The 16,939-nt window shown below is 45.5% G+C and overlaps 3 protein-coding genes across 3 annotated transcripts; 1 reads left to right on the top strand and 2 right to left on the bottom strand.

Moving 5' to 3' along the window:
* Positions 1-6: 6 nt before the first annotated feature.
* LOC125554165 (protein TORNADO 2-like) lies at positions 7-534 on the top strand. The gene has a single exon (XM_048717761.1). The coding sequence runs from the start codon at positions 98-100 to the stop codon at positions 413-415; it is 318 nt and encodes a 105-aa protein (XP_048573718.1). The 5' UTR covers positions 7-97; the 3' UTR covers positions 416-534.
* A 3,058-nt stretch (positions 535-3,592) lies between these two features.
* On the bottom strand, positions 3,593-4,697 carry LOC125554163 (inactive protein RESTRICTED TEV MOVEMENT 2-like). The gene is made up of 2 exons (XM_048717760.1): positions 4,498-4,697; positions 3,593-4,400 (listed from the first exon to the last, which is right to left on the bottom strand). The coding sequence occupies exons 1-2, from the start codon at positions 4,586-4,588 to the stop codon at positions 3,811-3,813; spliced, it is 681 nt and encodes a 226-aa protein (XP_048573717.1). The 5' UTR covers positions 4,589-4,697; the 3' UTR covers positions 3,593-3,810.
* A 2,516-nt stretch (positions 4,698-7,213) lies between these two features.
* LOC125554162 (inactive protein RESTRICTED TEV MOVEMENT 2-like) lies at positions 7,214-8,256 on the bottom strand. Its single transcript, XM_048717759.1, has 2 exons — positions 8,078-8,256; positions 7,214-7,979 (listed from the first exon to the last, which is right to left on the bottom strand). The coding sequence occupies exons 1-2, from the start codon at positions 8,166-8,168 to the stop codon at positions 7,420-7,422; spliced, it is 651 nt and encodes a 216-aa protein (XP_048573716.1). The 5' UTR covers positions 8,169-8,256; the 3' UTR covers positions 7,214-7,419.
* Positions 8,257-16,939: the final 8,683 nt, after the last annotated feature.

The following is a 16,939-nucleotide window of genomic DNA, read 5'->3' as shown; positions in this document are numbered from 1 at the left end:
GATCAAGACGTGCCTGGCCGCCACCGCGCCCGTCTGCTCCGAGCTCAACCAGACGTACGCCGCGCCGCAGGACTTCTTCGCCGCCTGGCTCACCCCGATGCAGTCCGGCTGCTGCAAGCCGCCGACGAGGTGCGGCTACACCTTCGTCAGCGCGACCAACTGGATCAGCCCGATCGACGGCGCCGCCGACCCCGACTGCGCCGCCTGGAGCAACGACCAGGACCGGCTCTGCTACTCCTGCGACTCATGCAAGGCCGGGCTGCTGCAGAACCTCCGCCGGGAGTGGCGCCGCGCGGACGTCGTCCTCGCCGTGACCATCGTCGCCCTCCTTGCGGTCTACGCCATGGGCTGCTACGCGTTCCGCACCGCCAGGACGGACGAGCTCTTCCGCCGCTACCGGCAGGGCTACACGTAATTTAATTTATTTCTGGATCCAGCGTGTCACATTTCCTGAAAATTTACATACATTTGTAAGATGCATGTATGAGACTATGAGTTTGTCAACCAGATTTTCAGAAATCGTCCTTTAATTCACTAAGCTTACTCGGGGCTTCAATTTGAGATTTGGTCCACCATTTTGACTTGATCAATGCACCGTGTTTTGTGAAGTGAGCTACTGGTGGGTGACCTGTCGGTAATTGGCTAAGTCATTAACCCTCCTTAAGCCATTTCCTCTTCCTCCTCAACTACCTCACCCCTAACAAAATAATGGATTACCAGTATATAGTCTGTGCTTTCCTGTGAATATTTTGGATGTTTTTGGTGTGTTTATCGTAAAATTTGCATTAATTTTAAGAATGGAGTTGGAAAGTTCAAATACTGTCGAGGTGCATAAATAAATTCAAAAGTGAAATTTTGATACATCCTTCTAGCACGGTTAAGGCAAATTCAAAGGTCACGACTTTCGGAAAAATAGGGATTTTTTTACATGTATTTTCATAATTATTGTACTATTTTCATTTTTTTCAATTACGTCTTCCCAAGAAGAGATCCATATTTCAACTAAAAAAGTAGATATCATTTGACTAAGTGTGTGTCTTTCCACGAAGAGACATATTTTCACCATGTGACGTGGTTTTCATGAAAATGCATACTTTTAGTAAGGGATGTGTCTTCTAATCAAAGGGCGTGCAATATCATGGGCCACAATTGAAGTATGTAAGGGCCTTGATTGATCCTCAATATAGTCCAATGGTTGTTCTTACTAGAGTGATGTAGCTTAACGAGGATGCTGCATAAGAAGTCAGTTTTTAATAAAGATACATATGCCTCATACCCCTCAAACTCCCATTTTCCGACACTAATTTCCGTTAGCCATACTTTGTTAAGTGTCCACGAGCCAATCATGACATACATGCAAATGCTTATAACACGGTTTTTGTATAATTCCACAAAACCATGCATGCTTATTTGATCTATGCATGTATGTGTTTTAATTGTTGAGATGTATTCCTGCCGAGAGATTACTTCTTGGTTTTTACCGAAATCGTGAGCCTAGAACACATGTTTTTTTTATGTCATAACAGTATGCACTAATAGAAAAGGGGGCTTTGGTCCAGGCTGGGTAAGCCCATTAGTCCCGGTTCAGTCCAGAACCGGGACCAATGGGTGCATTTATCCCGGTTCGTGCGACTAAGGCATTAGTCCCGGTTCACCTGGGCCCTTTAGTCCCGGTTCGTGCCACGAACCGGGACTAAAGGGTGCGATGCCCATTAGTCCCAGTTGGTGGCACCAACCGGTACTAAAGGTTAGACCTCTAGTCCCGGTTGGTGCCACCAACCGGGACTAATGGGATTTCAGACATTAGTACCGGTTCATGGCACGAACTGGTACTAAAGGTCCCATTTTCAAACTCTCCCCCCCCCCCCCCCCCCCCCCCCCCCCCCCCCCGACTGCCTTTTCAGTTTTAGAAAAAACAAAAGAAAATGATGGAAATGTCAAAAAAATAAAATAAAAAAAGTTTCCCATTTGGTCTAGTTGTTGGGAAAATTTACAAATATGAATTTCGACTTTATTTACAAAATCTCTCTGGAATTTGTAAAATGGGCATAACTTTTGCATACGAACTCGGATTAAAAAGTTTTTTATATGAAAAATCATCTACTCGAAAAGTTACATCCGATGGAGACCGCCTACGGCTTGTTTGCAAATTTGTAGAATCCTCAAATTCCAAAAGGAAAAAAAGTTATGCTCAAATTTCAGTTTTTTTAAATTTTCATTAAATCTGGTCAAACTATGGTCAAACTACTTATTCAAGAAGTATTAGTGTTACTAAATAATTATGCAAGAATATTAGTGTTATTAAATAATTATTTCAGCTTTTTTGAATTTTGGTCAAATCTGGTCAAACTATGGTCAAACAATGGTCAAACTACTTATTCAAGAAATATTAGTGTTAGTAAAAAATTATTGTTTTTTAGAACAATAGTTTCAAACTCAAATAGTGAAATGTGTGACTTCATGCTCAAGCTAAACTCCTGAGGGTTAATAGGATTGACATCTTACTATTGTCAGGAAAACAACGAGTGCAGACTTGAAAACGAGGGAGAATAGAACCCGAAAGTTAAGCGTGCTCAGGCTGGGGGAGTGGGAGGATGGGTGACCGTCCGGGAAATTAGATGATTTGGAATGATGAGGGGTGATTAGAGATTAGAGGTTAAAATAATTCAGAAATTTCCTTTAGTACCGGTTGGTGTTACCAACCGGGACTAAAGGTGGACCGGCCACGTGGAGGGCCTATAGTTCCGGTTCTTGAACCGGGACTAAAGGGTCGGTATTCAAATATTTTATTTCTATGGGATCTGTGCTCCGTGGGTTTTTACACACATTTGTATATGTCCTCTCATTGATTCCTTTCTCTAGGGTATGGACCTTTTCTCCGCAAGTAGGATTGGCATGTAACTATAGATTAAAATCGTTGTCGAAATGGCAGCTATAGCGGCGCTATCATGGTTTAGAATCTGCCGTGCGATTTGCCTCCCTCCTAAAATCGAGCGAGATCACGCCGATTTCCTATAATTTCGTTGCCAGTTTTTCTCCCTCTAAACTCATTCTCCCATGATTTTAATCTATGCATGCAACCCACTAACCCAATAACCTATTCCGTAGGTGTAATTTTTCTCTCAATACAAATTCAAATTGAAGCATCTACAATTTTATCAATCGAGTGTCATTTTACAATAACTGCAATCTGGGTAGCAAATTGTCGCCACAAAGAAAAAAGATGTCTGAGAGGACTTCTAAAATTTTCCATATCCAGCCCCCCTATGAGTGCAAGATTGTCCAATCAGAACTGTAGCCGAAGGACCAAGACGTACAACCTATATGTTCCGTACAACAACACGAATGAAACAAACACGAAAAAGAAAATGCAAGACCCGAAGAATCAAATCTTGGGACACACCATCTTCCACACGCCTCCCAATGTTACGAAGAAGCATAAATGGAGACAAACCCTAAATTATCCTAACCCTACCACTACCGGATTGAATCCTTATTCGTAGATTGTTTTCAAATTCTTCCGTGCACAGATCAGTTACTAATCGTTATTCGTAGATTGTTTTCAAATTCTTCCGTGCATAGAACAAACACATTTTCAGCACGTAATTCCAGGCAGATCTGATCCTTTTCTTGTTTTGACAAGATAGTACTATGCCCATATGTACAAGCACCGATTGATTGTGTAAGTTACAGTACTGAGATCATATACACTATATTCACAAGTATTTCAGACGACGGCTCTTGTAGTCTCGTATCTTCGCCACTGTTTTTCTCGAATGATCTTATCTGGATTCTGGATGGTGTTTGTGATCAGTAGTCAAAGAGGCTGACGATAGCACCATCTGCCGGCGCCGTCTCACTCTCAGCCGACGGATCCATCGACCTGTAGCGAGCATACAGGCCAGCAGCGCCGACCAAGGCCACCGCCACGGCGAGGAGGAGTGCCCGCACCATCCCGCTCCTGCTCCGGTCCCTGGCGAAGCCGTACGCCTGCCGGCCGGCAGACGCCGCCTGGACGGCCTGGTGGTGTGCGTCTTCGCCTTCGCCGCTGGCGTGTTCTTCCTCGTCACCCGCATGACGCTTTCTCGCGTCCTCCTCCATCTCATCCCGGCGCTTCTTCTCTTCTGCGTCGGCGGCGGCGAGCCGCGCAGCTTCTGCGTCGGCGGCAGCGTCCGCCGCGGCCTTTGGGTCGTCCTCGAGGGGCGTGAGCCTGGGCATGGTGACGTTGAGGACGCCGTCCTTCTCGAACCTGGCGCGGATGCCGCCGGCGTCGCAGCCCTCGGGGACCTGGAACTCCTTGCGGAACCGGCTCCACTGGCCGCCCTCGAGCTGCCGCTCGCCGCTGACCCTCAGCCGGCCGTAGTTGTCGATCTGCACCCTCAGGTGCTCCTTCTTGAACCCTGCGTTGCACACCCGCAGCAGAACAGGCGTCGCGTCGGTCAGTGGAAATTCAGCCCATGTGGCTCAAAGAACAGAAGCAGCTGAACGCATTCGCACCTGGGAGGTTGACGACGAGGGTATGCTTCCCTCTGTCCTCGACGAGGTCGTGCGACGGCACGAAGTCGACGTACGTCCGTGCGGCGGCCATGGCTAGCTGACGGCGCCGCTTGCAGAGCTCGGACGGTGAACGGGCGAAGAAGGTGATCACAAAGGTGGTGCGAGCTGCTCGTGAGGATGGATTTGATGAAGCTGATGGAGTAAATCGATGTGTTCTGCGTGCAATATATACGAGCTGGGGATTAATCGTGCGTGGGTGGGTGGAGTCAAGCGAGGGGGGAGGCATTGCTTCGCGGAAAGGGGCACGCTTGCATGCGTCAGAGAAGCAAGCAATCGATCGAGATAGTCGGTTTACCTTGTGTCGTGGACTTCCGGCGTTGTATCTTCGCCTGGGTTTTCTGCCACAGGTGCATTCATGGAATTTGTAGTTTTTTTAACACAATACAATTGAAGTCGTTCACATACACGAGCATACAGTCATCCCTCTGAACGCACGCGCGCACACACACCCTATCCGTATAAATACCTCCAAAAGACTGAGTCGGCATATCATTTTAAGATTTTACGAAATCACCAAAGACGTCTCGCAGTCAACGAGAAGGTCTTCTCCCATTAAACGAATATCGCCGAAATCCTGAAATAAAGGCAGGAATAATACGATCACCAACGTGAAGTTTAGGATTTAAACCCTGATGAAGTTGGGGATATCACTGTCCCCTAACCATTCAACCACAAGTTGTGCTCAGCTGGTCAAGATTATATGTATCCGCATTTGGAGCTAGAACTTTTGTGTCCATAGCATCGACATAATTAGTTCTGAATCATGACTATGCTGGCAAACCTTTTCTTTTGCAAGTATGCCATTTTTTTTTGTTCAGCATCTTGAGTTTGTGTTTTCCTCTATTTTTTTTCTGTTTTCCATTTGGTTCTTTATTTTCGGTTTTCAGTTTGTTTCTTTTGTTTGTTTTGTCGGTTTTTTCTTTGGTTTTTCTGCATTTCTTCACCAGTTTTCTTTATTTTTTATTTTTAAGAGCCTTGTGCAAGGGCAAGGGGTTTCTGCAATTCATTACCAAGAAGAGAGATGTTCCAGTTTACAATGAAACCAAATCCGAAAACCTAACATTAATTAGAGAAAATTAAGTGAAAACCCGGAAAATGAAGAAAAAAACACTAGAGCTTGAGATAAGGACAGGACACAACTACACAAGTTCAAAGAGACATCGTCTAAGCCGGACACAAGAGCGCCAAGGCCCAAAAGTAGGTGTGGCTCAAGTGCAACCGAATAGACCATCACCCACTCAACGGATCTCATCCAGATCAAGGTTTGCCTCCGCCTTTGACCAGAAGCATCATTAGCTGACATTATCATGCATGAAATTTCTTGTAAGGTCCAGACAACTTCCCGGTGATGCCTGCCAAAGTATTCAACACAGCGATCACTTGCGGCGAAAGCGGTTTTTGTACATGTCTAGATAGGCTTTCATCTTTTGCTCTACGCTCTCCACTTTGCTCACCTCTGACAACTCACCAAAAGCCTCCAACAACCTATGCTCCGCGCGTCTGGCCGGCGGGATGTTGCACACGAATTCTTCTTTTTCAGACTCCTGCTATGTCGCCTAGAGCAAGAGGCACTGTCCTTCTCCCCGTGCAAAGACATTGGGGGTCCCAAGCAGAGGGCAGGGGACAGTCCTAGTAACCTTGCTAAGAAATTCCTCCGTAGATAACGGAGGAGCATCAACACGTGTCACTTCAGCAACACTGCTCACCTCAATCTAAGATACAACATCAACGGTAGGCATGCCAAAGGCTCCCATCATGTGTTCCGTGTTGAAATCAATCAGCTCCCTGCATTGAGAATCGTATGTGTAGTAGAAAGCACATCGTTGGTTTGAAAGGAGCCACTAGAGCGAGATAACAAAATTGTAGCCTCTAAGCACATTGGGTTGACAAACTCCTTGCTCCCCATCAACGGACCAACAGGGTCCAACCATACCTCATTTTACAATTTTTTTCAACACACGTCTATTTCTTAATACACATTGTACATTTCTCTTATACTTGTGGAACATCTTTTTGATACATGTTGAACATTTTTGAAACGTAAGATTTACATTTAAATCAATGTTTTAAACATTTTTTAATACATGTTAAATATTTTGCAAATACATGTTGAACATTTTTCTGAATGGCATGAAATGTTTTTAAACTCAGAAACATATTTTTACATGTATAAACATTTTTCAGAAATATCAGCAACATATTTTTGAAAAGTGTGAACATTCTTTTAAAATGTCACATATATTTTTTTAATTGTACTGAACCTTTTTAAAATTATGCGGATTTTTTTATATTATATTTTCTTTAAATGTCAAACATATTTTTTAAGCAAATGAACATTTTGTTTAAATGTCACGTACATTACATTTGAACACTATCAAGGTTTTTTTAAGTAACGCTAACAAAAAATTGCACTACTTTAGTTCCTTTTTCAAATTCACAGTGAAGATTTAAAAGAAAATCAAGAAAATTAAGTTCTTGAAATATGTGCATTTAAAGCATTTAAAGAAAATATGCATCTGCCACTTAAAAAACAAATCTTGCATCTCGCGTCCCCTAAAAAAAACCTTGCACCTCGCGTCAAGCTAGTTATAAAAAATATATTTTTGAACCGGATGCGTTGTACAAAGTACACTCGGAGAAACACATTTTCAGCATGTACTTCAAGGCCAGTCTTTTCATGTTTTGACAATATATGTACAAGTAGAACCACCAATTGAATGTGTATAAGTTAATTACAGTAGTGAGATCATATTTACACGTAGTATTTCAGGCAGCTCTTGTAGTCCCGTATCTTGGCCACTTGTTTTTCCCCCGAATGATCTTATCTTCAGCGGTGTGAACGAATGCTTATGGTGTTGGTGATCAATAGTCAGAGAGGGCACCATCTGCCGGCGCAGTCTCAGCCGACGGGTCCATCCACCTGTAGCGAGCATACAGGCCAGCAGCGCCGACCAAGGCCACCGCCACGGCGAGGAGGAGCGCCCTCACCATCCCGCTCCTGCTGCGGTCCCGGGCGAAGCCGTACGCCTGCCCACCGGCAGACGCCGCCTGGCGGTGTGCGCCCTCGCCTTCGTCGCTGGCGTAGTCGTCCTCGTGACCCGCACGACGCCTCCTCGCGTCCTCCTCCTCCATCTCCTCGTGGCGCTTCTTCTCTTCTGCGGCAGCGGCGTGCCGCGCAGCTTCCGCCTCGTGGTCTGCCGCGGCCGTTGGGTCGTCCTGGAGGGGCGTGAGCCTGGGCATGATGACGTGGAGGACGCCGTCCTTCTCGAACCTGGCGCGGATGCCGCCGGCGTCGCAGCCCTCGGGGACCTGGAACTCCTTGCGGAACCGGCTCCACTGGCCGCCCTCGAGCTGCCGCTCGCCGCTGACCCTCAGCCGGCCGTAGTTGTCGATCTGGACCCTCAGGTGCTCCTTCTTGAACCCTGCACGTAGGAATCGATCACACACGCGTCGGTCAGTGGAAATACACCATGGGGGTAAGAACGGAAGCAGAGGGATGCGTGCATGCGTGCGGGCGTACCGGGGAGGTTGACGACGAGGGTCTGCTTGGCGGCGTCCTCGACGAGGTCGTGGGACGGCACGAAGTCGGCGTAGGTCCGTGCGGCGGCCATGGCTAGCTGGCTGACGAAAGGTGGCGCGAGCTGCTCTGAAGGAGTCTCGTAAGGCGAGTGCGGATGAGGAGGGTCGATGGCTGAAGCTGATGATGTAAATCGATGGGCTGTGCGTGCAATATATATGCGTGCTGGGGTGCGCGTGGGTGGGGTGGAGTGCGGCGAGGGGGGAGGAATTGCTTGGCGGGAAGGGCCGGGCACGCCTGCGCAGGAGAAGCAAGCGATCGATGGATCGATCGGGACTGGTACGTTGCGGACGCTCGGTCGGTCGGCGATACTGATACCTTTCCTTGCCTTGACAAGCGGGCTCTTCTCCGTCGCGGTTTTCCTCTCTTCGCGCGCGTCCGTCGTCGGCCACCGGCCGCGGCACACGGCATCCATGGGACGTCGATCGCCGCCCCTCTTCCCACGATATGGTCGCGCACCACGTGGCAGTCCTTGAGCCTGGAGGGATGCCTTGCTTCCCGCAATGCACCGGTGCCAATGCCAGAATCGAGCTCTCCTCTGGATTTCCTCCTGGTGATCCATCCACTAACGTATCCCACGCAGTAATTAAAAAATCATATATATTTTTTATAATTAATTGAGATAAAATGAAGCATGACAATGAGCATACATCCGGTCTCTGTATAACTTCTGGGATACACAGAGTGAACATTGATACACATAAAACACGTTGATAAAGAGCAAAGTCATGCAAGACCAAAGTTATGCATAGATGAAGAGAGAGAGAGAGGGGGGGGGGGGGAATCCGAAGCCATCAAAATAACGATCGATAAACTACAGCAACAATCATATCCGCACCTACCACGTTTTACATCACAACAACAATGAGGAAGGTTCTCCAACAACAACGTTTTCAGGAAAGGAACGACGCTCAAACACCGTCGTTATTGGATCCAACCACCGAAGGCAAGATCTTAGGTTTTCAAGTCCAAGCAAATCTGACCGATGCCTTCAGCAAGGTAATGGTGCAAAAACATAGCAATTTTTAGGTATAACCAATTATGGTTAGACCTAGGGGCTTCATTATGGAGCTTGGGACTGGGTACTCGAGAAACACCACCAAATCGAAGTCATCTTTGTGTTCTCGACGCCACTTTTCTTGATTCCAGCAACTACATATGTTGCATGGTCTTGATGTGAGATGCCACGCAAGTAAAGATCGTGCATGCGCAAGCAGGCAGTCGAGTCACGAAAAGAACCGGTTGCCCTCCAAGGCTTTGAACAACGAAGATCGCCATCACACATGCGACGGAGATTGACAAGGGAAGAAGGTCACTGACACTCCCTAAATCACAATTCGGGATGCTTCGGCCATTCCACAACATTCTCATGCTCTGTCTTCTTCGTGTGTAGTGATGATACACGTCCTAGACGTACACATAATTTTTGCTCGCTGCATGCTACAAGTATACCATATTGACATAGTTTGGGCACCAATTTATATTATTTTTTAGACTAATTTATTAATCTGGTGCCTAGTGCCAGTTGTTGTTTAGACTTTTCAGCATAATCAATTTTATGGAGCCCAAAAAATCAAGAAAAATAGAAATAAAAGTTTCAAGTCCAAAAGCTTTTAGGCAGCACCAAAGCCATGAGAGTGCCCCCCGTGGACCCCACGTTCCCACAACACACGGACATGGGGTAGTCACGTGAGCCCCATAGGCTTTCCCTACATTGTCTCTTAGCACCTATGCTTTTGTATTGACCTGGAAACCTTGAAAATAGTTTATGAAATTTTCTCCGTTGAATCTCTCTGTTCTGCCGCGATCCAATCTGGAGTCCTTTTTATGGTACTCTGATGGAGAAGGAATTCATCACGATGGCCATCTACATCAACCTTGTTGCCACCATCTTCGTCCGTGAGTTGGATGACAATCTATGACATGTTCTTCAATACAATGATCACATGAGCTGCCCTACATGATTGTTTTTCATATGGTGTAATATTTATGGTGTTTGTTGTAGTGTGATGAATTTGTCACTTTATGATCAGTTGGGTAGTTGTTCTTTAATCGTAGGGTGAAGACAATATACTATCTACATCACATCATCATACATAATGAAATACTATGTTTTACTTAATACTTTGAAATTGAATTGCATATTGGGTAGCGGTCATGGGATGGAGTATTAGTCATATGTGTTGTTGGATTAACAATCTATAGATGTCCGTACGTGATGCTTATATGCAATCATGCCATGTATGATCATAATCATAAAAATTGTAATTTAATTGATATGCAATTGTAATTTGTTCGCCATACCATTTTATCTTTTATGGAGAGATGTCACCAGTGAAACTATGGATCCCAAACTATTTATCCTTATTGTTTTCAACCGAGTCAACGTTTTTTCAATTCCGTTTACAATCTGATTTTTTTTGTTGCTATTATCACTTCCACACCAAAGTTGCATTTAATCCTTATAACTAGCAAAGTTAGTAAGACTCAAAATTTTACATGCATCAATATTGGCCTATTTGCATAAGTGGCTCAGCTCGGTCCGGCTGAGTAAATAGAGATTATAAACCATGTTTTGCACATGGTTTGGTTGCTTGTATTGCATTACCAGGTCGTTTGATGCATGTCGTTTGGTTGACAGCAGTTAGGGGTCATGGTTGTGAAGGTGCAAAACATAATGTTTGGTTGTTGCATAAACTAATGTTGTGGTTACCCCTTCTCATAGTGGTGACCTTACCGCACAATAGAGCACATAGGCAATACCAGATTAACATCGTTTTAGTCCTAAACAAATGGCAGTTCGTCCTGCCTAACACATGGTAGTATGAATTAACTGTCATATGGCTCAACAGGGGAAAATCATCAATGTTGAACTAGGGGGAGTTCACCATCGTGATCTTCTTCAGCTTCTTTTTCATCATCACCTTCTTCTTCTTTGGATCCTTGTGTTATCTCTGTTAGCCCACATTGCGTCAGCCGACTCCCACATTTTGTTAGTCTAAGCTTCACTGTTTTGTGCCTCCACATCATGGCCAGAGTCATCAACATCATCTGTCATCACATCCTCCTCCTCCAATACAAACTCATCATAACCTCATTCTAAGATCCAGTTATGGAGAATGCAACATGCAAGAACAAGCTTAGCTTGTGTGAGGAGATGGTAAAATGCCTTCCGATACAAGATCTCAAATATATTCTTCAAATCACCAAATGCCCTCTCAACCGTAACTTTAAGGCTAGATTGTCTGAGATTGAAAATTTTGGCAGCAATCCAAGGATAGTTCCTAGTTTAGTACTTGTTGAGATTGTACCTAGTTTTATTGAAGGGTGAAAGAACACCAGGTCGGCATGCATATCCAGCATATCCTAGGTAGAACTTACCATCGAGGATATTGATCCCATCAGGTCGATCCAAGTTGTCAGGAATTGTTGGGGAACGCAGTATTTCAAAAAAATTCCTACGATCATGCAAGATCTATCTAGGAGATGCATAGCAACGAGAGGGGGAGAGTATGTCTACGTACCCTCATAGACCGAAAGCGGTAGCGTTATGAAACGCGGTTGATGTAGTCGAACGTCTTCGCGATCCAACCGACCAAGTAGCGAACGCACGACACCTCCGCGATCTGCACACGTTCAGCTCGGTGACGTCCATCGTGCTCTTGATCCAGTTGAGGCCGAGGGAGATTTTCATCAGCACGATGGCGTGATGACGGTGACGATGAAGTTACCGACGCAGGGCTTTGCCTAAGCACTACAACGATATGACCGAGGTGAGAATTCTGTGGAGGGGGGCACCGCACACGGCTAAACAATCAACTTGTGTGTCTATGGGGTGCCCCCCTCCCCCGTATATACAGGAGGGAGGAGGAGAGGGCCGACCCTCATAGGGCGCGCCCAAGGGGGGAGTCCTACTCCCAGTAGGAGTAGGTTGAGTAGGTTTCCCCCCTTCCTAGTTGGAGTAGGAGAAGGAGGAAGAGGGAGAGGGAGGGAAGGAAAGGGGGGCCGGCCCCCCACCCCAATTCGGATTGGGCTTGGGGGGGCGCGCCCTCCACCTGGCCGCCTCCTCCTCTCTTCCACTAAGGCCCATTGACTCCCTGGGGGTTCCGGTAACCTCCCGGTACTCTGGAAAATGCCCGAACTCATCTGGAACCATTCCGGTGTCCAAACAGAGCCTTCCAATATATCGATCTTTATGTTTTGGCCATTTCGAGACTCCTCGTCATGTCCATGATCACATCCGGGACTCCGAACTGCCTTCGGTACATCAAAACACATGAACTCATAATACCGATCATCATCGAACGTTAAGCGTGCGGACCCTACGGGTTCGAGAACTATGTAGACATGACCGAGACTCATCTCCGGTCAATAACCAATAGCGGAACCTGGATGCTCATGTTGGTTCCTACATATTCTAGAAAGATCTTTATCGGTCAAACCGCATAACAACATACGTTGTTCCCTTTGTCATCGTTATGTTACTTGCCCGAGATTCGATCGTCGGTATCTCAATACCTAGTTCAATCTCGTTACCGGCAAGTCTCTTTACTCGTTCTGTAATACATCATCCCGCAACTAACTCATTAGTTGCAATGCTTGCAAGGCTTAAGTGATGTGTATTACCAAGAGGGCCCGGAGATACCGTAATGCATCATCCCGCAACTAACTCATTAGTCATATTGCTTGCAAGGCTTATAGTGATGTGCATTGCTGAGAGGGCCCAGAGATACCTCTCGGATACACGGAGTGACAAATCCTAATATTGATTTATGCCAACTCAACGAACACCGTCCGAGACACCTGTAGAGCATCTTTATAGTCACCCAGTTACGTTGTGACGTTTGATAGCACACTAAGTGTTCCTGCGGTATTCGGGAGTTGCATAATCTCATAGTCATAGGAACATGTATAAGTTATGAAGAAAGCAATAGCAATAAACTAAACGATCATAGTGGTAAGCTAATGGATGGGTCAAGTGAATCACATCATTCTCTAATGATGTGATCCCGTTCATCAAATGACAACTCATGTCTATGGTTAGGAAACTTAACCATCTTTGATTAACGAGCTAGTCAAGTAGAGGCATACTAGTGACACTCTGTTTGTCTATGTATTCACAGATATACTAAGTTTCCAGTTAATACAATTCTAGCATGAATAATAAACATTTATCATGATATAAGGAAATATAAATAAGAACTTTATTATTTCCTCTAGGGCATATTTCCTTTAGTCTCCCACTTTCACTAGAGTCAATAATCTAGACTAGATTGTAATGATTCTAACACCCATGGAGTCTTGGTGCTGATCATGTTTTGCTCATGAGAGAGGCTTAGTCAACGGGTCTGTAACATTCAGATCCGTATGTATCTTGCAAATCTCTATGTCTCCCTCCTTGACTTGATCGCGGATGGAATTGAAGCGTCTCTTGATGTGCTTGGTTCTCTTGTGAAATCTGGATTCCTTTGCCAAGGCAATTGCACCAGTATTGTCACAAAAGATTTTCATTGGAACCGATGCACTAGGTATGACACCTAGATCGGATATGAACTCCTTCATCCAGAATCCTTCATTTGCTGCTTCCGAAGCAGCTGTGTACTCCGCTTCGCACGTAGATTCCACCACGACGCTCTGCTTGGAACTGCACCAACTGACAGCTCCACCATTCAATAAAAATATGTATCCGGTTTGTGACTTAGAGTCATCCGAATCAGTGTGAAAGCTTGCATCGACATAACCATTTACGACGAGCTCTTTGTCACCACCATAAATGAGAAACATATCCTTAGTCCTTTTCAGGTATTTCAGGATGTTCTTGACCGTTGTCCAGTGATCCACTCCTGAATTACTTTGGTATCTCCCTGCTAAACTAATAGCAAGGCACACATCAGGTCTGGTACACAACATTGCATACATGATAGAACCTATGGCTGAAGCATAGGGAATGACTTTCATTTTCTCTATATCTTCTTGAAGGAAATATGCCCTAGAGGCAATAATAAAGTTATTATTTATTTCCTTATTTCATGATAAATGTTTATAATTCATGCTAGAATTGTATTAACCGGAAACATAATACATGTGTGAATACATAGACAAACAGAGTGTCACTAGTATGCCTCTACTTGACTAGCTCGTTAATCAAAGATGGTTATGTTTCCTAACCATAGACAAAGAGTTGTTATTTGATTAACGAGGTCACATCATTAGTTGAATGATCTGATTGACATGACCCATTCCATTAGCTTAGCACCCGATCGTTTAGTATGTTGCTATTGCTTTCTTCATGACTTATACATGTTCCTATGACTATGAGATTATGCAACTCCCGTTTGCCGGAGGAACACTTTGGGTGCTACCAAACGTCACAACGTAACTGGGTGATTATAAAGGAGCACTACAGGTGTCTCCAAAGGTACATGTTGGGTTGGCGTATTTCGAGATTAGGATTTGTCACTCCGATTGTCGGAGAGGTATCTCTGGGCCCTCTCGGTAATGCACATCACATAAAGCCTTGCAAGCATTACAACTAATATGTTAGTTGTGAGATGATGTATTACGGAACGAGTAAAGAGACTTGCCGGTAAAGAGATTGAACTAGGTATTGGATACCGACGATCGAATCTCGGGCAAGTAACATACCGATGACAAAGGGAACAACGTATGTTGTTATGCGGTCTGACCGATAAAGATCTTCATAGAATATGTAGGAGCCAATATGGGCATCCAGGTCCCGCTATTGGTTATTGACCGGAGACGTGTCTCGGTCATGTCTACATTGTTCTCGAACCATAGGGTCCGCACGCTTAAGGTTTCGATGACAGTTATATTATGAGTTTATGAGTTTTGATGTACCGAAGGAGTTTGGAGTCCCGGATGAGATCGGGGACATGACGAGGAGTCTCGAAATGGTCGAGACGTAAAGATCGATATATTGGACGACTATATTCGGACATCGGAAAGGTTCCGAGTGATTCGGATATTTTTCGGAGTACCGGGTAGTTACGGGAGAAGTAATGGGCCTTGATGGGCTTTAGTGGGAAGAGGAAAAAGGCTGCTGCGCCCCCCCTCCCCTCTAGTCCGAATTGGACTAGGGAAAAGGGGGCCGGCCACCTTTCCTACTCCTCCACTTCCTTCTCCCTTCCTCCCCTCTTGGTGGACTCCTACTAGGACTTGGAGTCCTAGTAGGACTCCACACCTGGCGCGCCTCTCCTAGGGCCGGCCTCCTCCTCCTCCATCCTTTATATACAGGGGCAGGGGGCACCCCATAGACACACAAGTTGATCTTCGTGATCGTTCCTTAGCCGTGTGCGGTGCCCCCCTCTACCATATTCCACCTCGGTCATATCGTAGCGGTGCTTAGGCGAAGCCCTGTGACGGTAGAACATCAAGATCGTCACCGCGCCGTCGTGCTGACGGAACTCCTCCCCGAAGCTTTGCTGGATCGAAGCCCGGGGATCGTCATCGAGCTGTACGTGTGCTAAGAACTCGGAGGTGCCGGAGTAACGGTGCTTGGATCGGTCGGATCGGGAAGAAGACGTACGACTACTTCCTCTATGTTGTGTCAACGCTTCCATTGCGATCTACAAGGGTACGTAGATCATACTCTCCCCTCGTTGCTATGCATCACCATGATCTTGCGTGTGCGTAGGAAATTTTTTGAAATTACTACGTTCCCCAACAGTGGCATCCGAGCCTAGGTTATTTATGTTGATGTTATATGCACGAGTAGAACACAAGTGAGTTGTGGACGATACAAGTCATACTGCCTACCAGCATGTCATACTTTGGTTCGGTGGTATTGTTGGACGAGACGACCCGGACCAACCTTACGCGTACGCTTACGCGAGACCGGTTCCCTCGACGTGCTTTGCACATAGATGGCTTGCGGGCGACTGTCTCTCCAACTTTAGTTGAACCAAGTATGGCTACGCCCGGTCCTTGCGAAGGTTAAAACGGAGTCTATTTGACAAACTATCGTTGTGGTTTTGATGCGTAGGTAAGATTGGTTCTTGCTTAAGCCCGTAGCAGCCACGTAAAACTTGCAACAACAAAGTAGAGGACGTCTAACTTGTTTTTGCAGGGCATGTTGTGATGTGATATGGTCAAAACGTGATGAGATATAAGTTGTTGTATGAGATGATCATGTTTTGTTAAAGTTATCGGCAACTGGCAAAAGCCTTATGGTTGTCTCTTTATTGCATAAGATGCAAGTGCCAAATAATTGCTTTACTTTATCGCTATGCGATAGCAATAGTTGCAAGAGCAATAGTTGGCGAGACGACGGTGTGACGACACATTGATATAGATCAAGATGATGGAGATCATGGTGTCATGCCGGTGACGATAGAGATCATGACAGTACTTTGGAGATGGAGATCAAAGGCGCAAGATGATGATGGCCATATCATGTCACATATTTTGATTGCATATGATGTTTATCTTTTATACATCTTATTCTTGCTTTGATTGACGGTAGCATTATAAGATGATCTCTCACTAAATTATCAAGAAGTGTTCTCCCTGAGTATGCACCGTTGCGAAAGTTCTTCGTGCTGAGACACCACGTGATGATCGGGTGTGATAGGCTCTACGTTCAAATACAACGGGTGCAAAATAGTTGCACACGCGGAATACTCAGGTTATACTTGACGAGCCAAGCATATACAGATATGGCCTCGGAACACGGAGACCGAAAGGTCGAGCGTGAATCATATAGTAGATATGATCAACATAATGATGTTCACCAATGAAACTACTCCATCTCACGTGATGATCGGACATGGATTAGTTGATTTGGAT

This window comes from Triticum urartu, chromosome 4 (genome assembly GCF_003073215.2).
Source record: "Triticum urartu cultivar G1812 chromosome 4, Tu2.1, whole genome shotgun sequence".
Taxonomy (NCBI): Eukaryota; Viridiplantae; Streptophyta; class Magnoliopsida; order Poales; family Poaceae; genus Triticum; species Triticum urartu.
Note: the sequence above shows the minus strand (reverse complement) of the source record. Positions and strands in the feature narration are given on the sequence as shown.

Coding starts and splice junctions, on each gene's coding strand:
- LOC125554165 (XM_048717761.1), top strand. CDS start 98: ATGCAGTCCGGCTGCTGCAAGCCGCCGACGAGGTGCGGCTACACCTTC.
- LOC125554163 (XM_048717760.1), bottom strand. CDS start 4,588: ATGGCCGCCGCACGGACGTACGTCGACTTCGTGCCGTCGCACGACCTC. Junction 4,401..4,497: donor CCTCGTCGTCAACCTCCCAG/GTGCGAATGCGT, acceptor TGTGCAACGCAG/GGTTCAAGAAGGAGCACCTG.
- LOC125554162 (XM_048717759.1), bottom strand. CDS start 8,168: ATGGCCGCCGCACGGACCTACGCCGACTTCGTGCCGTCCCACGACCTC. Junction 7,980..8,077: donor CCTCGTCGTCAACCTCCCCG/GTACGCCCGCAC, acceptor TCCTACGTGCAG/GGTTCAAGAAGGAGCACCTG.